This window comes from Giraffa tippelskirchi, chromosome 12 (assembly GCF_054371585.1).
Source record: "Giraffa tippelskirchi isolate mGirTip1 chromosome 12, T2T-mGirTip1v1.2.pri, whole genome shotgun sequence".
Taxonomy (NCBI): Eukaryota; Metazoa; Chordata; class Mammalia; order Artiodactyla; family Giraffidae; genus Giraffa; species Giraffa tippelskirchi.
Genome location: NC_137286.1, coordinates 136,685,063 through 136,709,072, shown reverse-complemented (window position 1 = coordinate 136,709,072; position 24,010 = coordinate 136,685,063). Strand labels below are relative to the sequence as shown.

At 38.1% G+C, this 24,010-nt stretch overlaps 1 protein-coding gene across 4 annotated transcripts in view; it reads right to left on the bottom strand.

The window, feature by feature from the left end:
* Nucleotides 1-24,010, bottom strand: part of DNAJC3 (DnaJ heat shock protein family (Hsp40) member C3) — a 54,024-nt gene that overhangs the window by 4,403 nt on the left and 25,611 nt on the right. For all 4 annotated transcript variants that reach the window (XM_081550342.1, XM_081550340.1, XM_081550341.1 and 1 more), the window contains 7 exons: nt 19,063-19,187; nt 16,991-17,065; nt 12,049-12,201; nt 9,961-10,142; nt 9,410-9,529; nt 6,658-6,763; nt 6,453-6,573 (listed from right to left, as the gene is read on the bottom strand). In XM_081550342.1, coding sequence (XP_081406468.1) covers nt 6,453-6,573; nt 6,658-6,763; nt 9,410-9,529; nt 9,961-10,142; nt 12,049-12,201; nt 16,991-17,065; nt 19,063-19,131 — 826 coding nt within the window. In that variant the 5' untranslated portion in view covers nt 19,132-19,187. The remainder of the gene's footprint in view (nt 1-6,452; nt 6,574-6,657; nt 6,764-9,409; nt 9,530-9,960; nt 10,143-12,048; nt 12,202-16,990; nt 17,066-19,062; nt 19,188-24,010) is intronic.

The following is a 24,010-nucleotide window of genomic DNA, read 5'->3' as shown; positions in this document are numbered from 1 at the left end:
TTAGTACACAGACACAAGGCCATTCTAAACAGCAGTGAGGTTTAACCTGCAATACCCACAGCACTTGGTAACACAGCCTAGTAAGGAAATGTACTTGGAATTTAACACAAGAGGAAAATGTTTCAGTATGCTCAACTTTTTACTTATGCAAACTACATTTAAAACATGTTTTCACTCTTAAATATTCAGAGTAGTTTTCCCAAAACAGTCTTCTGTCTCCTATATTTTATTAACAGTTAAGATAGATACATTTTTCACAATACAGGAAAAATAAGTTGTTTCCTCAAATTCACATGATTACAGGTAGGTAACTAAGTAGAAACTTAATATGGATGATGTAAACTTCCCACGGACATAAACTAGATAAACTCATTTTTAATTATATTTCTTAGAACAGTATGTTACATATTAGCCAATTAATTTTCTGACCTCTGAACCTAAAAACTCATCCTTCTCAAATTCCTTTCTTCCATATGCCCCTCACCCAGTTCTTAAGGAGCAGTGCAAACCACCAGATCAAGATGGCAGACAGTAAGCACAGGAATTTCCTGCCCTCTACCCTACAAAAATAAAAAATAATATAAACATGGCAGTCCTGAAACTACAGCAGAAGAGAAATGGTGACAAATTTCTGGAAGAGAGAAGGCAACTAGGATCAGATTAATGAGTAAGCCTAATAGAACTGCAATCCAAATACACACTGAAAGAGGCCCTAGAAGATTTTGGAAGCTGTTCTCTTTGGCCAAGGATTCTGAATTTAGCAAGCAGGAGGAGCTCTAAGGCAATCATCAGGTTACTTCATGAGGTGGCTTAAGTAATGGCTGGGCAGCCTCTCCGCCTGTATGTGGAGCAGCTGGCTGCAGCATTAACCCCAAGCCAGGTCAAAGAACCAGTCTCTGCAGAGTGCCAGACAGCATGTGGAAGGCCCCCGACGTGGCTGCTGGGCCCACGGACACCGAAGGCCTCCACAACAGGCCTGGAATAAACACCGGAAAGGCAGTTCCACACCAACGGGCTCCACCGATAAATGCGTCAAGTCCTGCTTATTCTGGCAACTGGGCAAGAGGACGAGCACAACAGGGAGTCTGTCTGTAAACAGGTCCTACCCACGTCGAGCCAGCGTGAGCTCCCCAACACAGAGAAGCATTCAAAAGACAGATGTGCACAATACACACAGCTGCAAACGGCTCCCTTCTCACACTCCATAAACCCAGTATTAAGACCCAAATCAGCTTCCCTTCAAAATATATCCAGGATTTAACCGTTTCTCACCATTTCCACACTTGCCACTGTGACGCAGTCCAGCATTAATACACCTGAACAGCTCTAATACCTTCATAAGGTGTTCATAAGGTTCCCAGCTGCCCCCTTACTTCCCTCAAGTCTGTTCTCAAAACAGGGGCTCAGGGGTCTTTTTAAAGAGTGTACCCGACCTCCAGTATAATATGCCGCAAGGAGCACCTCCCAGATATCATATAAAACAAGGTAGATGGTGAGGGGAAGGGAAATGGGGGACAGGGGGGCATACACCATTTTCAGCACAACAGTGCAAGGAGGCTGTTCAAGGGCTGCTAAAATTAGCTAGTATCAGCCATGGATCCAGGATAAGAGGAGGAAGCAAACAGAAAGCCCTAAGGGAAACAACCCAGAAAATGCCAGCAAAATTCACTTCCTGTGAGTACAGTCTCTCCCAGAAGTGAGCAACAGCCTGCATCCTTTACCAAGAAAACTGCAATACTCCCTTCCATAACTGATAGGACGGGGAGAGGGTATCATCAGGAGAATTTAACAGTCATAAATGTGCAGGCTGCTAAGAGCAGTTTAGCAAATTGCATAAAGGAAAAAATGGACAATATTAAAGGGGAAGATACTAAAGTTTGCAATTTCCACACCAGGTAATTAAAGTTCCCTCTCAGCAACTGATGGGAAAACTAACAAACATTACAGCCAGAAATTGCAGAATACACATTTTCAAGTGCACATAGAATATTCAGCAAGATAGATCCTACACTGGGCTATAAAACAAGTCTAGATAAATTCAAAAGGAGATAAAGCTAAATAAATTTAAAAGGAAAGAATTCATGAATATGTTCTCTGAGCACAACAGAATTAAAACAGAAATATATAATAAGGCTGTATATTGTCACCCTGCTTATTTAACTTATATGCAGAATACATCATGCGAAATGCCAGGCTGGATGAAGCACAAGCTAGAATCAAGATTGTCAAAAGAAATATCAATAACTTCCAACATGCAGATGAAACCACCCTTATGGCAGAAAGCGAAGAGGAACCAAAAAGCCTCTTGATGAAAGTGACAGAGAAGAGTGAAAAAGCTGGCTTAAAACTCAACATTCAGAAAACTAAGATCATGGCATCCGGTCCCATCACTTCATGGGAAATAGATGGGGAAACAATGGAAACAGTGACAGACTTTATTTTCTTGGGCTCCAAAATCACTGCAGATGGTGACTGCAGCCATGAAATTAAAAGACGCTTGTTCCTTGGAAGAAAAGTTATGACCAACCTAGACAGCATATTAAAAAGGAGAGACATTACTTTGCCAACAAAGGTCTGACTAGTCAAAGCTATGGTTTTTCCAGTCGTCATGTATGGATGTGAGAGTTGGACTATAAAGAAAGCTGAGAGCTGAAAAATTGATGCCTTTGAACTGTGGTATTGGAGAAGACTCTTGACAGTCCCTTGGACAGCAAGTAGATCCAACCAGTCCATCCTAAAGGAGATCAGTCCTGAATATTCAATGGAAGGACTGATACTGAAGCTGAAACTCCAACACTTTGGCCACCTAACGTGCAGAACTGACTCATTGGAAAGACCCTGATGCTGGGAAAGATTGAGGACAGGAGGAGAAGGGGACGACAGAGGTTGAGATGGTTGGATGGCATCACCGGCTCGATAGGACATGAATTTGAGCAAGCTCCAAGAGTTGGTGATGGGCAGGGAAGCCTAGCATGCTGCAGGCTTGGAGTTGCAAAGAATCAGACATGACTGAGTGACTTGAACTGACTGATATAAAAAAGTCCTTAGGAAACTGTGAAATATTTTAAAATTAGACAAAATATCTAAATAATACATGCATCAAAGAAGTAGTTAGAAGGAAAGTTAGAACATATTTCAAATCAAATGACAATGAAACTAAAAAATGTGAGAAGTGCAGTTTTAAATACTTATATTTAAAAAGAAAAGAGATCTAAAATCAATGACAGTTTAAATTTAAGAAGAAAAACAAAAAATAAGTCCAAAGGAAGTCAAAGGAAAGAAATAAATCAATGAAATATAAAGAAAAGTCATAGAAAACATTAACCAATCCATAAGCTGTTTCCTTCAGAAAACCAACAAATCTGACCAAACTACACTGATCAAGAGGGGAAAAAAAACAAATGGTCACTATTAGAAACAAAGAACAAATGATCCCTTCAGACCTGACAGACGTTACAAGAATAGTGAGAAAGCATTAAAAATGTCATATAACCAAAAGCAGCAATGTAGGTGAAATGGACGAATTCACTGCTGCACACAACTTACAAAAACTAAAATGAGAAAATAGAAAATATGAGAAACCCTATATTGATAAAAGAAACTGAATTCATCATCAGAAATGTTCGTACTAAGAAAACTCTGGAACATAAGATGGTTTCACTGGTGAATTCTCCTAAACTTAAGGAAGAAACACCAACTTTATACAACTCTAAGAAAATGAAGGTATGATCTTTCAACACAGAATACTTTCATGGAATAGAGCAGACTTAGCGTCACTAGGTAGAGGTCAAGAATAGGCAAGAAGGCGTAGGAATCTGGTTACAGGACATCATAGGATGTCAAACATAAAACATGTCTTTTCTACAATTTGGCAAGGCTGGCCTTTCATCCAGAAAAAGTGTTACTTGGCTCCTGTTCTCAGAATTATAGATATTACTAGTAACACTAAAGTAATAGCTGTGTCAGATGGAGTTAGTGCAGCAGTCATAGCTTACACCTAGGCAGCTGTAAACAATCTGCCTAGCAAGAAAGAGACTCAAGAGATGCAGGTTCAGTCCCTGGGAGGAAGATCCCCTGGAGAAGGAAATGGCAACTCACTCTAGTATTCTTGCCTAGGAAATCCCATGGACAGAGGAGCCTGGTGGGCTACAGTTCATGGGGTCACAAAGAGTAGGCCACAGCTGAGCAACTAAACCACCATAGGTCAGAGCTAGAAGCAAGCTATCCCATTAAGTACCATTTATATAGCAAAGTCAATACAAGTTACCAACAACTATTCTAAAACTAAGTACAGTGGAAACCACTTACTAGAAGCATTGCATTAAGCATCACCTACTGAGCACCATCTTCTTGCTCTGTCTTGTAACTCAGGAGAGTTTCAAAGAGGGTTAAGTGAAATGAAGCTTTTTACTCTTTGCTCAAGTTTGCTGACCTCTCAACTACCCTCTCATGTTCTTTCTCTGTCACAACAATCCTATGCAATATGTACTGTTTGCATTCTTATTGTACATATAGGGAAAGTAAAATATTACAGGCTAAGTTACTTGATGGAAATCACATTGCAAAAATAAATGGTACACTCCAAAGGTATAAAACTGGCCAAAAAGCATATGAAAGGTGCTCAACATCAATCACTAATCATCAGGAAAATGTAAGTTAAAACCACTAGTTATCACTTCACATCCACTAGGTAAAACCAGCAAACAGAATATAGAAAGCCTTCATATAAGGCCTTATAAGATACATCTATTAAATTAGTATCAAACATCTTTTTCTTCAAGAATCAAGCTGTCAAATTTCTCTAAAAAGTAAGTGGGTTTAACATTCAAGATACAAAGGCACGTTTCAACTTATATGTAGCAGCCTACAAAATTGAACCTTTTATTTTTCTTAACAGCTAAGCTTAAAAGCTTGTGTGGCTTCACTGATTTCACATTTAGAGCTGGGAGTTTACATACAGAGAACAAAAGCACACACTGGTGAAGCATTCCAATAACTAACTGGAGTGTAAAATCCCAGAATACAGCCTCTGGGAGCCCAAGAGTGAAAAGAGCAAGCAGGCTAAAGGCATCTGTGTAGATCACTTGCCTTACTGACACATTCTTATGAATCTGAAAATTTGTCATTTTGCTCACATACATTTCAAGCCTCAATCAGACCTCAAGGACTATACCATAAAAATGTTCCACAGTGTAACTAGAGTTGTCATCACTCCCAGGAAACCACTTAGAAGCAAGATTCTTCTTAAACTGAAGAAAGCAGGAAGAAAGTAAATGATCAGTTTGCCTTAAAAATGAGTACCACAAATCTTTCTTAATTATATGTGCCGTTATCTCTTTCTTAGTAGTTTTATCACTGCTATAATGCATTCTTACTATGCTTAAAATAACTGCACATTTCATTAAATAAATATGCAGCAATTATTAGGGGGAAAAACCAGAGTACCACAAATCAAGTTTCCCCAGAAACATATCCTTATTGTTTTCAATCTTAAATGCCTTGATTTGAAACCAAAACTTGTCATTAAGGGCTATAAGGCTCACTTTTAAAATCATCTCATTTAGATGTTCATAGTATAATGTCACATGAAAAAGGTCACAAAACAATATATATGAAAGGATTCTGTATGACTACTGTATGGGCCTTAGTTATCCTCCAAAAATAGGGCACTGCTTTTATTCAAGGTGCTTACAACATCTGGCAGGAAATTCTCTCTGCTACTTGAACAAAGTTGGATAAGCAGCTGTCCTGATATTTACTAACAGCTTGCGATGCGGGAGACCCAGGTTCAACCCCTGGATTGGGAAGATCCCCTGGAGAAGGGAATGGCAACCCAATCCGGTATTCTTGCCTGGAGAATTCCATGGACACAGGAGCCTGGCGGCTACAGTCCATGGAGGCACAAAGACTCGGCAACAACTGAGTGACCAACACTTTCACACTTTCTAGGGCTCATAGAGGGTCATTTTATATTCAGGCATATATGTCACATATTGTCTGCTGTATGTCTAATATGTATACTATGTATATGCATAGAATATGTATATAGGCATAAAATACACACTCATATATATGCATAGATAAAAGATTGAAAGATGTTAAGTCCAAAATGAGCAGTGATTACCTCTGGATGATACAAGATCTGTAATTTGAATTTTCTATTTTGTTATTCATCTTTTCTAACTTGTCTAAAATAAAGCAAGCTAAAATTTTTATTTTTATATTCCACTGTACTGGATTCAACAGTAGAACTCTTTCCTTACATGGTATACCTCTCATGTTCCACCAAGAAAGAATGATTTACTAAGAAAATGATTTTTAGGTTCTTTGCCATTTTTCTAAAATCGCCAACATCTCCAGGTAAACTTGTTCTAAACAAAGGGATGTTAAACGGACTAACTGCATAAACATCAAGTTTGAGGTATTGAATATCAAATTCCTTAAAGATTTACCTTCATCATACATTTCTTCTATTAAATAGGCCTCTGCTCGGTCTTTCAGAGCATTCACATTGTCAGGTTCTACCTGTAAAACTTCTGAACATACTCGAATAGCTTCAACAGGCTTCTCGTCCTAAGGTACACATGAGAAAAGAACTTACGGTTGTTATTCCATATGTCAAGTTTTTACAATTCTGGAAATGAGTCAGCAATTTACCTTAGAAAAGCAGTGGCAAATCCTTTCTTTTGAACGAATTGTATATTCAGGAACACCTGGCTCTGTTTTCATGACAGATTCATATTTGCTGATTGCATCTGTGTACCTATTAAATGAGCAAATCACGATGAGTAAACTGAATTCTATTTCCAGAGCTAAAGAAAAGGACCCTCTACTCATCACTATATGTTGCTTCATCAACTGATGTGAATGAGCACATGCCCTCAAAGACTCCTTCTACCTTATAATCTACAGTAGCAAAGAAGGTTCTCTCTGCAAGTAAGAGTTAGGAGATGAAACACTTGACCACAGAAAAAGTGTATGGATAAATTAAAGCACCCCTGTGAGTACTAACTAATCAAATCAAATGACGGATTCTTTATAGAAAGAGGTTCGTGATTTTGAAGCTGAGGAAAACACTTTGTTAAAAGTCTGACTACCACAAAGCACCTTCAGGAAAACAGAGATCAGGTTTTACACACTTGGTTACTGCACATTTTATAAAATCACAGAACCCATTACATGTTATTTTATATAATAAATATCAATATTCATAACTGAGTACAAGGTAATTTCTTGCAGAAGAAACCCCCAACTTGACTAGCTTTCTAAGAACAATAAAAGCTACTTCAGCATTTTTTTTTAACTGGTGAAAAATACTAGTCATGTTATGCATTGTTACCTTCCTCAGTAATGACAAACTACAAGATACAGCTACATGCCGCCGAGGCAGATTATTCCAAAAGTGCTACAATCTTCACATTTAAATGCTGCTGTATTAAAATACAGGTTTAAAGATAACACTTAAAAGCTAGCCATCAGTCAAAATCCTAGTTGGGATGTTGTTCTATAGATTTCTAAGATGGTGGGAAACTATACAGAGTATGTGAGACCTCACTTTCTTTCTTAAAACTACATGTGAAACTAATTAGAAATTAAAAGTTCAATTACAAATATTACCTAACTTTACATAAATGATATCATAATAAACTATTTTTGCATCAAAAAGAAAGTTCAGTTAGAAAATAATGTGCTTCACTTAAAAAAAAAAAAAGCCTCTGGGAAGGCAGAGTAGAGGTACTTTCCCCAACTCCTCTAGTTAAGATACCTGTGTAAATACCCTGGACATTATACTTTTTTTTAGTATGAAAAGACTCAGATAAGAAAATTATGGTTCCAACCCCCACCAACATCAGCAGGTCAACTGGAAAGCCAAGACTTCTCTGGTGAGCCTCTATTGAGGTGTGTCCACATCCCAACCAAGGTGGTGCTGGAGAACATCAAGTTGGGAGCCAGAACTTTCACCCCTGATCAGAACTGAGTCCCCCAAACTCTCACCTACACCAAGCAGTAGTAGGTGATCTCACAGCTCGAGTAGCAACAAAGGCCAAGTGGGAAATGTCTACCTTCATCTTCCAATTAACGAGGTGGGGCCCACCCTCCTGCCCCTCATGCTCACTTTGCAGAAACAATGTCAGAAAAAGCCACCCAAAACAGAAGAATCAAAAACCAGAATCTTATAAAGTGAAAATATCCAGATTTCAATTAAAAACTAATCATCATACCAAGAAACAGGATCTGCAACCAACACCAAGAGGACAGAGATGTTAGAATTATGACAAAGATTTTAAAGTAGCCACACACAAAAAAAGCAGCAATTAACAAGCATGCTTCAAGCAAATGGAAAAATATAATGCCTCAGCAAAGAAATGGAAAGTTTCAGCAAAGAAATAGAAAATATAAAAATTCCAGATAGAATTTTTAGAACTGAAAAGTATAAAAACTAAAATAAAGAGCTCACTGCATGTGCTCAACAGCAGAATGCAGAGGACTGAGAAAAGGTCAGTGAATTCAAACAACAGAAATTACTAAATCTGAACAACAGAGAAAATGAAAAATAAAAAATGAATCGAGCTTCAGGGACTGTGGGGCTAAAACTAAAAAAAAAAAATCTAGTATTTATGTCAATCAGAGTCCTAGAAGGAAAACAGAGGGATGGGATGAAAAGGGATTCCCAGAAATAATGGCTGGAAACTTGCCAAGTTTGACAAGAGACATAAACATACATATCCAAGAAGCTAAGGATACTACAAACAGTATAAACACAAAGAAATCCATGCTGAGATATATCATAATTAAACTTCTGAAAACTAAAGTAAGGAAATAATCTTAAAACCAGTCCAAGGAAAATGACACCTTATCTTTAGGGGGAAAAAAACAATTAGAAGGACAATGGATTTCTCATCAGGACCTGCGGAAACCAGAAAGAAATTATACAACATTTTCCAGATGTTGTAAGAAAAGAACTATTAACCCTGAATCCTATACTGAGAGAAAATGTCTGCATACTCTGTATACATCACCATCACTCTAGATATATTAATACAGTACCTTTTAATACTCAGTTTATATGCCCATCTCCCATACTAAACTAGAAGCTTAAGACCAAAAACTATAGTCATGTTCATTTCTAACCTCCCTCCCTGCCTAGTATGTGGTCAGTACCTGACATAGGAGAAATTCAATAAATAGTTGGCAAAATATAAACAAATCTGCTGATAAGAATACTATGCAGTTACCATCATCTGTATTCTGCCCTATTCAAAAAGTGTACAAGTATGATAGTTTTGTTCAGCTCCAATGCCACCTAAGATCCGCCACCCTCCAGGAGTAAAAAAGTAAGTAGTTCAGTTCTGTGCCCATGACCAGACATCAGAGGGAAAGTGGAACCCTCCACAAAGCACAGCCTTACCTGCCATCTTTGATGAGCTCTTCAGCTGACTCAATCAGCTTATTAAGTTTCTTTACTTGTTTATAGTGTGCAAAACACCTTTTATGATCCTGGTCAAGTTTAAGACATTCACGAACTTCACTGTTCATGTATTTAAAGAAGGAAAATACTCCACGTCAAAATAATTAATAAATGGTTTTTCATACTAAACACAGAAATCAAACAAAAGGTATTTTTCCTGTAACACCGACTTAATAATTTATCATACACTTTTACATACGGCATTGTATTATGCGCACACATAAAATAATTCAAGTTCAAAATGACTCAATAGAGATAATATATTAAACACTCTATTTTGCTTCTGCAAATGTAGAGACTGCCTATTTACCTTACTGAGCATACTTCATATAAATAACTATGTAAAAGCAGAATAACTTAGAAATAACACAAATTATAGATATGTAAAAAAGCCCTAACCCTAATTTTATTAAAGTTAAAAAGAAAATGGGAGTATTCTCTTCCTGAAAACACTAAAAAGATGTTGAGATGTGTATTTTACTACAACTAACCTGAGAGACAGTTCATGGTCTCCTAGTTCATAGTACAGTGTGCTCATTTTATAAAATGCCTCAGTATTATCATTTTTCAATTTTGATGAAGCTTTTAAGTCACTTATCGCTTTCCTAGGTTCCCCTTCTTTTATAAAACATTCAGCTCGAAGTTCTCGAAGTTCTGCATCCCAAACACAAACCTTGAGAAACAAAAGAACTAGACTTAAAGAATCAGTAAATTACGTACACTCATACCTGCACCCCACATATCTTATCTACATATTTATCAACATAAAACATCCTCAATTAATGTGATGACTTCTATATTGTAAGCAATGTTAAAAAGTCTGATACAATTTAAATGTGACAAAAATAATGAGATGCGATCAAGTAATTTCTCCAAAGACGTCTTTTTTTCTGGTGGGGGGCTCAGCACTGGTCTTCGTTGCCGCATGCAGGCTTTCTCTAGGTGCGGCGAGCAGAGGCTCCTCTCTAGCTGTGGTGAGAGGGCTTCCCCTTGCAGTGGCTTCTCCTGCTGTGGAGCACAGGCTTTAGGGTGCGCAGACTTCAGCAGCTGCAGCTCATGGACTCTAGAGCTCAGACTCAGTGTTTGTGGCACAACTGCTTAGTTGCCCCAGGCCATGTGGAATCTTCCCAGACCACGGATTGTACCCGTGTCCGCTGCACTGGCAAGTGGATTCTTAACCACTGGACCACCAGGGAAGTCCCGAAAGATGTCTTACCTTATGGGGTAAGGAGTGTGTGTGCGTATATATATATATACACACACTAACAAGGCCCTTTTCCAAACCCCTTTCAATTATACAATTCTAAAACACTGACAATAAGAAAACAGGGCGTTTATCATTAGAAAGTGGTTTCCAGTGAAGCATTTTTTATTTTAAAGAGAATATTCTCTAATTGGATTTTTATACTTAATCAACAATTCTAATAACTAGTCTCAAAAAATATAATCTAGGTTCTAAGTTCACAAAATATTTTTATTCTACTAGTAACTAAATTAAATGAACTTTTATAAAAATGTTACCTCCTTGAAATTAAATCCTCATATCACAAAAATAAAAGAGAAAAAAATGTGAGAAGGCTGAAGTATCTCCATTTCCATTTTATCAAAAAATTGACAATGTTTAGTAAACCACCATTATTCTTCCGAATATACATCCAAAAGCTCACCACCAATAAGACCCGTGTAAGTGTCTTTACATATTTCATAGAGCTGTTTTAAAGTCACGTCAACTTTTCACATGAAGTAAGATATCAAAATCGACATTGTACATAAATTAAACACCACGGACAATGAGCCAGGTCAAGATGGATAATTACTAGAAGGTAAATATCATAACTTTATGTTTTCTTAATAAAGCATTAACAAAATAATCTAGTAAACTGTGAATTCCACCGGAATTTCCACTGGAAATTTCACTTCACATGACTTCCTCTATAAAACTATCATAAAGTGGCCATTCTACACACATAACGAGTTTATCACCAAGATAAAATGAGACTGTACAAAGCATTGTGAAAATGATATACATGAATTATGATTGCCTCCATTTGAATATGTTATTAGACTTCCTTCTGATACCCTCACACCCTCTGTCATTAAGTCCTTGCTGAGGCAAATGTAGATTTCTGTATCTAGAACCCTCTGAATCCTATCAACTCTCCATCTGCCTTCTTCCCTAAAAACTTCTTCCTCTGAACACTCATCTTTCCTCCCAAACATCATGTCTCCTTTTTCTGCAACCAATTTTTATCTTTTATCCCATTATCTAACCTCTAGAGTTTTCTTGCCCCACCCCCCAAAAAATGCAGTAGCAAACAAACATAGCAAAGCAAGCAATGTATAAAAATATGCAAGTCCCACTCCATCACACCTTCAGTATTTTTAGTGAAAATTTCAGTCCCAATTTCTGTTCTGTATAAATGCCATCTTTCAATTAAGAGCGGAAAACCCCACAGTTGATCTGATTTTATGCTACCTAGGATTTTTGTGGTATATAACATGTCAAAGCATATAAACATACCTTATAGGAAAAAGCAGGAAGTGTCAAGCTTGTCGGCTGCAAGAGCAAAAAAACTTACCTCTAAAATCTTATCAAGGAAGGTTATAGCAGCAGTAAAATCTGAGCTCTCAAAGGCATCCAGCGCTTGTGAGCGCAAACGCTGCATTTCATCAGATTTGACAAGCTGGGACCGGGCTTCCTTTTCTTCCTTTTCACTTGGATTTGACTTGAGCTGTAACAGTAAGAAGAAATTAAAACTAAACAGGGCTTTTTTTTTTTTTTGAGACTAACAATCATAATATACACAATGATCTGCACTTTCCGAACATTCAAGTTTACTGGGGGACCAGTAGGGAAACACGGGCACACCCGGCTTCCCCCGACGACTAGCCCCGGGTGCTGACCACCGTGGGAAGCAGCAGCCAAGGCATCTTTATTTCCACCTGCGTGACGCACGAGAGCGGGCAGTGGAGCTGGAGTCAGAAGACCCGGGGCGCCACAACTTTCCAGGAAGCAAATGGATTTAGGGCTATGAAAAGGGAGAGAATGAAGGGAAGCGCCGCTCTCTCTGACATACGGCTCTGCAGAAACACTTGAGCTTCATGCGTTTTGCTTTCTAGTTATGTTTCTTAAGAATTTATTTTTTAAGTATAAAATAACTGTACCACAATACTGAAAGGCATAGGGAAACTGAAGGAAAGGGCAGTTTTTTAGAGGTATAAGAAAAGATTTGATGCCAGAGGGGTTGAGGCACAATAAGAAAGACTTTAAAGAGAAAAATAAAAAAGTAACAGCTTATTAAAAGGCCTACGAAGTGGTTTTAGGAGGTTTGTATATTGTCTCTTTTTTTTAAGGCAACTTCACCAAGGTACAGTTTATATACCATAAAATTCACTCATTTTGAATGTGCAGTTTTATGATTTTTAACAAACTTATGAAGCATGCAACCATTACCACAGGTTTAGACTGTTTCGGCCACCTCAGTAAGATCCCTGTGTCTGCTTACAGCTCATTTCCGCCCCCAGCCGGGCCTCTAGCACAGTCACTCTTAACAGTTTCTTCCTCCAGATGGAAAAATCTTAAGCCTAATGGCTCAGAAAATAAAAGGTGCCTACATTAAGAAACTACTCATTTTTTATAAAATTTTTTTTGAGATTACAGTTTATATTTAATTTCTGAAATCTAATGTTTCTACTAGATGGAAATTGTAGTTAGTGGACTCTCTCCCATTTTGGGTGAGGTGCAAATGCCAGTAGGTAATTTCTAGAAATGTCTTTCCTTCAATTCTCCCATCACACCATTTCCCCTTTTAGTGGACTCATGTTTAAAAAACACCTCCACTAGCTAACTGGTAGGAGAGAATACTACAGATGAGAAATCTTAAGAATATTAATTCTCGGTAAAGGGTCTGCATTTCTCCATTTTGTTTCTTAGGATACTTCAGATATTCTTTTCTGTCTTTTTAATCTTTGGCTTTTGAAGGAATGGCTAGGACTCCAAATATTCATAGCTAACTACAAACTGGTAACCTCAGCTCTCTGTGGCAGTGAGATTTCCCTGCGTGACTAAATTGCCCCAGTTGAGGAAGCTGCTCTGCTCTGGCCATGGCATGCTTGTCTTTGTTTTACCGTCCTCAGGGTAGTCGAATCCTTCCGATGAACCACACTGGAAGGAGTATTAAACGTGTGTGTACTGTCACTTTGCTCTGGGTAAAGGGAGATGTTTATTGATAACTGCCTCTTCTGGATAGAATTTGCATCTTTTCTCTCCCAAACTGCAGAGTCTGTCCTCCTCCACACAATCTTCCCTGTAGGCAGGTGAGGGAGGGGAAGGGTGAGGATGGTCAGACAATGGGCCTGGGAAAACAGGAGAGGGCTCAGGTCATCGGGGCCTCATCGGGGCAGGGAGGGAAGGCGGGTGGGGGAGGAGAGAGGAGTCTTCCGAAAAGGTTTAAGAAGTTTGAGGAACAAACTAAAGATTTAAACTTAGGAGAGTTTCAGAGGGGGTTAAGTGAGATGAAGATTTTTATTCTTCTCCCAAGGCTGTTGACTCTTCTCAACTACCCTCTCATGTTCGGGATATTCACACGTGGAAACTGAGCCCTGCTGATATTTCCCTTCCTTCTTTTGTCATGTTTCTTGATATTCCTTCTCTTCTTTGCTGCTTTACATTTCAGCCAAATCTCTACCTATTTTACAATACTTTATTTCTTATTTACCATGGTCACTATCTTATGGAGAAAAAAATCATAATAATGAACATAGATGCAAAAATCCTCAACAAAATACGAGCAAACTGACTCCAACAATACATTAAAAGGATCATACACCATGATTAAGTAGGATTTATTCAAGGAATACAAGGACTTTTCAACATCTGCAAATCAATATGATATACCAGACTGACAAATTAAAGAATAAAAATCATATGATCATCTCAATAGATGCAGAAAAAGGCTTTTGATATAACTCAACATTTATTAATAATTACAAAAAAAAACTTCATAAAGCGGGCATAGAGGGAATATAACTCAGCATAATAAAGGCTATATCTGACAGACCCACAGCTAACATCCCATGCAACAGTGAAAAGCTGAAAGCATTTCCTGTAAGGTTTGGGGCAAGACAAGGATGCCCACTCTCACCACTTTTATTCAACATAGTTTTGGAAGTCCTAGCCACAGCAATCAGAGAAGAAAAAGAAAGAAAAGGAATCCAAATTGGAAAATAAGTAAAACTGTCACTCTTTTCAGAGGACATGATACTACATACAGAAAATCCTAAGGAGGCCACCAAAGAACTACTGGTGCTAATCAATGAATTTGGTAAAGTTGCAGGAGAAAATCAATGCACAAGAATCTAAGAAATAAATATTCATTTATCTGTGTGTATTTAATTCTATACACTTTTCCCTGTATCTATTAACACAGTCAAGATACTGGTAGACTGTATTAATATCAATATCCTTGTTACAATATCATACAATAGTTTTGTAAGATATTAATTAGCATTGGGGAAAACTGGGTACTGAGTAAAGGGTTCACAGGATCTCTCTGTACTATTAATTACAACTGTATGGGAATCCATAATTCTCTCAATAAAGATTTCAATTAAAAAGGAAACATCTTTCAATACAGGTGTACATTCTCATGGAAGAACCCTGTGACAATAGCAGCAAGGGCAGTTTTAAGAACACATTAGCAGAAGTGTGACTGTCAGGGAACAATTACAAGTGTGAAGTTTCATGAAAGTCCCCTTCTTATTCCTGAGAGGTTTTAATATTGATGACAGAAAAGACATTAACTCAAGATACATCCACACTTTGCCGAAAGGATACATCAAGTGCCCAATAAGGACTAATTTTTGCTTTAGCTTTTTTGCTAAAGCTTTATTCTAAATTGTGTTATTTCTAAAAGGCTACTCTAGCCTTTGTAACTGGAAAAAGAATTCTAAGTTGAAGCACTTATTAAAAAGAAGGAAACTAATTATTATGTTTTATCACTCAATCATTTAACAAAGCTTGACACGACACTTGCTGTGTATCTAGAGCACTGGGCCAGGTCAAGTCTCTCCAGCGCTACTGACTCCCTGCCACCTGTCCACCCCCCTCTCTAACAAGTTCCCAGGCAGCAGGGAATATTAGATAAACATAAAATGACACTGAATTTGTTTTGTTTGTTTAAGCAGAAAAGCATACAAACATGGCTGAAGAGCAGTCCATGAGGACCAAGTGCCCAGCCAATACGAGGCAGTGCTGAGCCTCGGCGTTTTGTTCCAGGTTCCTCAGAAGACCGGACACACCGTCTGCTGCCCCAGTGCCCACTGCTGCCCAGGCACTTGCTTCCTCCCTCCCTGTCACATCTCTCTCTTCAGGTCAGGTGATACCTTCTTTTATGGCTCTTGATCTATGAAGCTCACAGTCTGAGAAACCTCCCATTTGTTAAAGACTGTCTAACCCAGAGCATCTGTACTACTGGCATGTTGACTGCCTTACGGGCCTGGAGCCTCCTCTGAAGGCACAGGGGCTTCTGGACAAGGAGCTGCTGATCAGTCAACGTGTTTCAGTGAAAGATGGGGGCAAAGTGGCAATTTGTCAGGTGCCCTCCAGGCAGATCTCATTGGTGTGCGATGCTGAACAGTGTAACACAGGGTTTTGGATTTGAGGAATCAATAAAGCGCAAAAGATAAATGATGGTAAAACACTGAAAATGACATTGAATTTTATTCAGACCATGAGTGTCCTCTGATTCAATACAATTAATATCTAATGTGTTCTGGATTTGTCCGCATATATCTGAGTATTGTGACGAAGGTTATGAAAACAGTTTTACTTTTATTTTCATAGTGGTTATCATCATAGTAACTAAGCATGTTGATAAACTATAAAAATGCAAATGAACAATGAAAGACATACACACACACACACACATATATATGTATATATATATATCTCCTTTATAGAACACTCCAGAATCACATCCATGTGGAACAAAACAGTGGGTCTTAAAACAAGCCCCATGAGGGTATAAAGACATCAGCTACTGTGTCTCTTCAAATCCTTTTTCAGGGTATAATCCCTTCAATTCCATGTAATCTGTAACATCTCCCTCAACAAATCCAAGATGATTTACACTTTGTAAAGTAGCTACGTGGCTGATTACAAAATTTCCTGTTGAGAATCTGTTTCCCTATCCCTTTCAAATCAGATATCACTTGGGCAACTTTGAGACCAGCTCAGCTGACATGTATAGATCTCATGGAGGACAAAGCAGAACATGAGCTGTATAAACTGAGTGAGGATTACTTATCTGTTCCACACACCTTATCTTCCATCCTTTAAAGTGATTCTTTGATGTCAGCCACTAAATATTAATTCTGGAACAATGATTCTTACATACAGAAATCAAACAATTTTCCCTTTCAGGTATAAAACTATTAAAATGTCTTAATATATAAAAAAATAAGTTCAGTATGTTCACTCAAAATAACATCTTAGCAGAGCCACATAAAAACTGAACTTACCACTTTTTTAAAATCATCTTCTGCTTCATCAAGTTTTCCTTGTTTGAGTAATAAGTGACCTCTCTGTAATCTTGCCTAAAAAAGAAAAAAAAAAAGAGTATACTGAGTATACTAAATTTTTTTAAACACAAAGAATAAAACTAAATAAGCTAATGAAACACTAATTTTTCTTATACCCATATGACTCGGCCCTCTGAGAATAATTCCTGGAACCAATGACTATCTATAAATTTTGTTAAGAGTTTGCTCCCTTAAAAATATTTTTTACTATATCAAATAAATAAAATCTTGGACATGAATGCTCATAGCAACAGCCAGAAAGTAGAAACAAGCCAAATTCCCATCAACTAATAAATTAAGAAGCAAATATGTTATGTCCATACAACAGAATATTATTCAGGCATAAAGAGATGGAGTACTGACAGATGCTACAATGTTGATGAACCTTGAAAACATTACACTAAGTGAAAGAAGTCAGACACAAAAGGCGATGTACTGTATGATTCTGTTCATATGAAATATCCAAGACAGACAAATCCATAGAGACAGAGAGAAGTGGTTGCCAAAGGCTAGGACAGAAATGGGAGGTGACAGCTAATGGGAACAGGGCTTCCTTGGGGCTAATAAAAATGTTCTGGAACTAGATAATAGTGATGTTTGCAGAACCTTGTGAATATACTACAATAAAAGCTGCCAAATTGTACACTTTAAAAAAGGGTGAATTTGATGATATGTGAGTTATATCTCACTTAAAAAGTATTTTAAGCCATCATAATAACTTTTTGTAATTCTAATAAAACTTGTGTAACTTGGGACTTTACCAATCAAAGCTCTGGACATAGTTTTTGTTTTTTATTAACTCTTAATGCACGTATTTACTCCACTATAACCAGAATAACAGTGCCTCTTTAACATCCATCAGTCAACTCTGATATTCCTCCTCTAATGTACACAGTCCCATCTCTTCCAAGAATATCAACTCTCTGATGATGAACATCTACCATAAGACAGAAATCACACCAATATTCGACTAAGACATATATTACTTTCACAGTACATAAAAATTTCCCTAATCCTTTGTTAAATGCATCAACACACATAAAAAGCAAAATTAAAGCCACTTCAACTGGCTAATAAATACTATAATACTAGGAAAATGAGTTACTTAACCTTTGTGGACGGTTATGCTTAGTTGGGTAAAGTAATAAACAAAATTTGACACTTATGAATTCTATCTTAAAATAATACAATTATTTCAAACCAAACATTCACCCACATCTAATCAGTCATCTCAAATCCTTTCTGGATTACAGCAGGACATAAACACACAAATAAATGAACTGCCAAATTAATTTTGAGACAATATAATTGGGTCCTATTATTTTAAGCCATTCCAGTGACCTGCCAACTGTCAAGATATCCTATTAGACCATAAATTCCTCCACTTCTGAAGCGCGAGTGTTGGTTCAGGGCAAGACTCGGTCTAATTCACACTGTATCCTCATCACAGACCACTATTTAATTGCGTTGCTCCCTCTTCTTTATTCTTCCCACTACAGCCTTAATTGAAACTACCATCAGTCACCTGACAGCCTCTTAATTCAACAGCTTCTTAATCAGCTCATTTCTCAGCCTACACCCCATGCTCCACACAGATACCTTTCTAAACCACAAAGCTGACATCACTGCCACACTTCTAGACTTCTCTGGTAGCTCAGCTGATAAAGAATCCACCTGCAACGCATGAGATCCCTGTTCAATTCCTGGATTGGCAAGATCCCCTGGAGAAGGGATAGGCTACCCACTCCAGTATTCCTGGGCTTTCCTGGTAGCACAGATGGTAACGAATCCGCCTGAAATGCTTCTAAAAATCACCTAATGTCCCACTCCACTGTGCCTCCTTCACATATACCTGTGATTCCGAGGACTGAATTTCTCTTGTTGCCCAGTCCACTACATCACAGTGGCTTTCTACATCCTCCAGCTATGCCTAGCATGCCAATTTTCACCTTAAGAAATAAATTACCTCTTCCAAGTAAGTTTTCCTTTTAAGAAAGTTTAGGTGCACTTACTGCAGTGAAATCCATCTTCAATTCAATCACTTTAGTTAAATCAGGAAGTGCTGCTTTTGATTTGCCCATAGCTAAAAAGACAGTAGCTCTCCGATAGTAAGCAATATAGTTATCAGGGTCACCATCTGAAAATTAAAATAATAAATATTAACTTGCAGTACTTTATTCAAAAAAACCAAATCACCTTAACAGTATTAAAGTTTGCACTTCTACCAAGAAAAGCATTAAGAAAAGAGCTTCTTCATCAATACTGGGTCATTTTGCCTAATAAGATCACTGCAAATAAATACAGAACAGGGGTTCAGCAAACTGTAGCCTTTGAGCCAAAAACAAGTCACAGAGTTAAGAATATTTTTTACACTTTTAAAGAGCTGCCCAAAAAAATAGAAAAATATAGCTGCAAAGCCTAAAATATTATCTGGCCCCTTAGGGGAAAAGTTTGCCAACTTCTGATCTAGAATATTAGCTATATTCAACTCAATTTTTATAAGTATGCAATCATGTTTGTCTTTGTTGAAATTTTCTTAAGTGAAATACTGGTTGAGGATATGGACCCTGCACTTATTCACAGGAGTATAGACCCCCAATGACAGTGATACTGAGTGTGCAATCCCTGCTCTTCCCCAAACTCCAGCTAAAACGGCAGTGAAGAAGTAAGGTATGGACCACAGGATGAAGGCGAATGGAAAGGAGAGTGAGACCAGAGAGCAAGGTGAGAGTCAGTAACAACATCTGACAGAAGGTCCGCAGACAGAGAAGAGAAAGGAAGGGAAGGGAGAGGGAAGGAAAAGGAGGAGAAAGAGAGAAGGAGGGAGGGAAGGAGGGAAGGAGGAAGGAAAGGGGGAAAGGATTAGCGAGGCTGTGGGATGGGAGCCCTTGGCACTGTAGGAAGGAATGTGAAACGGTGCAGCTACTGGGAACAACAGCACAGATGCTCCTCAGAAATTAAACACAAAATTACCATATGAACCAGCAATTCCACTTCTAGGTATACATATTCTAAAGAAATGAAAGCTGACTGCCAAGATGTGGAAGCAATCTAAGTGCCCATCAACAGATGATGGATACAGAAGATGTGGTGGAAAAAGAATGAGATCTCGCCATTTGCAGCAACATGAATGGACTGGGAGGGCATTATACTAAGTGAAGTAAGTCAGAAAGAGAAAGACAAATACTGTATAATATCACTTATATAAGGAATCTAAAAAATACAACAAACTAGTCAATATAACTAGACTCACAGATATAAAGAAGCAGACTCATAGATACAAAGAACAAGCTAATGGTTACCAGTGGGAAGAGGGAAGATGGGAGGGGCTATCAAGGTATAACCTTGAGGAAAAAGAATCGAAAGCTGCTAACTGTATACCCATATTCACAGCAGCATTACTCACAACAGCCCAATGGTGGAAACAACCTAAATGTCCACTGGTGGGCGAGTGGATAAATAAAATGTGGTTTATACAGACAACAGAATATTATTCGGCCTTTAAAAAGCAATCAAATTCTGATAAATGCTACAATATAAACGAACCCTGAAGACACTATCCTAAGTGGAATAAGCCAGACACAAAAGACAAATATCGTATGTTTCTACTTCTATGAGGCACCGAGAGTAGTCAGATTTTTAGAGAGAGACATTAGAGTGGTGGCTGCCAAGGTCTGAGAAGAGAGGGGGGTCAGAAGCGGGAAACCACTGCACCACGGGCAGAGGGCTTAGAGGGGGGTCAGAAGCGGGAAACCACTGCACCACGGGCAGAGGGCTTAGAGGGGGGTCAGAAGCGGGAAACCACTGCACCACGGCCAGAGGGCTTAGAGGGGGGTCAGAAACAGGAAACCACTGCACCACGGGCAGAGGGCTGCACTCTGACATGATGAACAAGCTCTGGAGATGGTGATGATGGTTGTACCACAATGCAAATGTACTTCATGCCACTGAACCACATGCTTAAAAATGGTTAAAATGGTAAATTCTGATTTGTATATTTTACTACAATAAAAGAGTGAAAGAATGAGGCAGTCAGGAAAAAAAAATGGTTAAATGTTTTTAGGCAGAAAAACCTTCAGAGAAGATTTCTTTTTTCTAATAAAAAGAAAGCTTTTTATTAAAGTCTATATAAAATCTCTATACAAAATATTTGGGGGGCATTCACTTTCACTTATTTTACTATTCAGTTTTTAGGTATTTTAAGATATGAAATAGGATTGGAAGCCCAATTTATAACACTGAACTTATTAAACATAAGGAATCCAATGTCAATGGTTCAACATATCAATCAAGAACCAACGTGCTCAGTGATACAGGGTCACTTAAATGGCAAATCAAAACAGCCTTTCCTGGTTCTTCACCTTAAACTATGATCAGTTCCTAGAACCAGTGCTCATTTCTATATCATTATACCGGAAGTAGCAACTGAACAAGAATTGGTTTAAGAAACATGCTTAGTTTCTCCCATTATAAGATTTGATAACATTGAAAATAATAACGTTCCCTATTATCCATCCAAATACAATATAGTTCATTATTTAAATTATATGTAGGCTTCATTTGAAAACATGTCAAAGTGTTTTACTAGTTTAGAGAAATAAAAGTCTAATCATAAAACCGTCAAACAATTCAAATATGAGAAAATCAGCCCTAATAAAGAAAATGCAACTACTATCTGGAGAAAAACATCAGAAAGCCAATTACAAATGATGCTGTAAATGGGGGCAGCAGGAGGCAAAAAGAACACCACTCTTGCGGAGGTACAGAAAACTTTTCATTCCTTAGCAGTGAAATGTGTGTATTACCATATGTGCAACAGATCACCAGTCCAAGTTCGATGCATGCAACAGGGCACTCAAAGCCGGTGCACTAGGACAGCCCAGCGGGATGGGATGGGGAGGGAGGTGGGAGGGGGGTTCAGGAGGGGGGACACATGTATACACATGGCTGCTCCATGTCAATGTATGGCAAAAACCACCACAATATTGTAAAGTAATTAGCCTCCAATTAAAATAAATTAATTAGTAATAAAAAAAAAAACCTTTTCATTCTTGCTCTCAGCTAGCCCAACTCTACCCCTTCATTCATTCAAACTTTTACTCAGCACCACCAGAGACTAAAATAGTAATAGTAATAACAACAGTAAGATAGTACCATCCTTAAAAAGTTTAGTCTTCCGCACTGGAATGTGACCTTCAGGAAGTCACTAGAATACTCTTTGCTTCCTTTTGTGTAAATGTCAAGAGTAATATTCATTCCCTTTTCACAAGTGAGGTTTAAATTCAATGAGAAAGCACCACAATATGTTTAAGTACCAAATGAATGCAGCCATGGATACAGCAAAATTATGTTAAGTGTGATACTGGTTTTCTTACCAAGCAATTGAAGAAATCTATCATTTCATTCATGTCCACCATTTAATCCACCACTTTAGACATTCATTCGTGCCAGATATACCTCAGACATTCTGCAAGGTCTACCAAAGAAATGTTTTCAGACCCTAGGAGTCACTGTCCACCTTAAGACTCTGCTGCAGACATGAGAGGCAGGGCATCCTCCCTGCAGGAGACCTGCACTGCGGTTTCTTAAGGATAAAACCTCTGAACAAACCTTGCGTCTGACTGCGTCATAAAATCCAAGCAGAGGCCAGACTTCCCTGGCAGTCCAGTGGTTAAGAATCGGCCTCGCAATGCAGGGGAGGGTCTGACCCCTGGTCCGGAAACTAAGATCCCACATGTCACAGAGAAACTAAGCCTGCGTGCCCAATGAAGATCCCATGTGTCCCCAGCTGAGACCTGACGTGGCCAAATCAATAAATAAATACTTAAAAAAAAAAAAGTGAAATAGATGCAACTGTTTCAGAAGACTATTTAAAAAGTGACACCAACACTCTTAAATCACACTGTTTCCAACCCCAAAAGTTCCAAACCTTAAAACTACTGCCATAAAATATGTACATGCCAGATGCAACAACATTTCAAACCACATCACCAACAGATCTGTACTACAGTTATCTGTGCTGCTACTGAGTTTTAATACATAAACAATTTTCTGTGTAAAAATGTATTTATAAAATAAACTATGCATAAGTAATTTTCAAAATGTAAAACCACGTAATTTTTCAAAAATGAAAATGAGAAAAGGATGTCACAACCATAAATACTGTCAGCTATAGCATTATAATAAAAAATGATGCATTGATACACCCGATGCCACTACCCAAATTATATTACAAACTCGAACATCAATTTCTAATCACAGGAAAAGTTAAAAAGATAAAGTACATTATGAAATTTAGAAGTTTGGAAGTATAAACATTTAATGACTTTTTTATATACTCAGTTTAAAGCAATGTATTAAGTTATGGGTGATATTTTAGAACTATGGACAGAGGTTCATGACACTGTACAGGAGGCAGTGATCAAGACCATCCCCAAGAAAAAGAAATGCAAAAAGGCATAATGGTTGTCTGAGGAGGCCTTACAAATAGCTGTGAAAAGAAGAGAAGCTAAAGGCAAAGGAGCAAAGCAAAGATATACCCATTTGAATGCAGAGTTCCAAAGAATAGCAAGGAGAGATAAGAAACCATTCTTCAGTGAGCAATGCAAAGAAATAGAGGAAAACAATAGAATGGGAAAGACTAGAGATCTCTTCAAGAAAATTAGAGACACCAAGGGAACATTTCCTGCAAAGAAAGAAAGAAAGAAAGTGAAGTCGCTCAGTCGTGTCCGACTCTTTGTGACCCTGTGGACTGTAGCCTACCAGGCTCCTCCATCCGTGGGATTTTCCAAGCAAGAGTACTGGAGTGGGTTACCATTTCCTTCTCCAGGGGATCTTCCCAACCCAGGGATCGAACCCAGATCTCCCACATTGTAGGTAGACACTTTACCGTCTGAGCCACTAGGAAGTCCTTTCATGAAAGATGGGCTCAATAAAGGACAGAAATGGTAGGGACCTAAC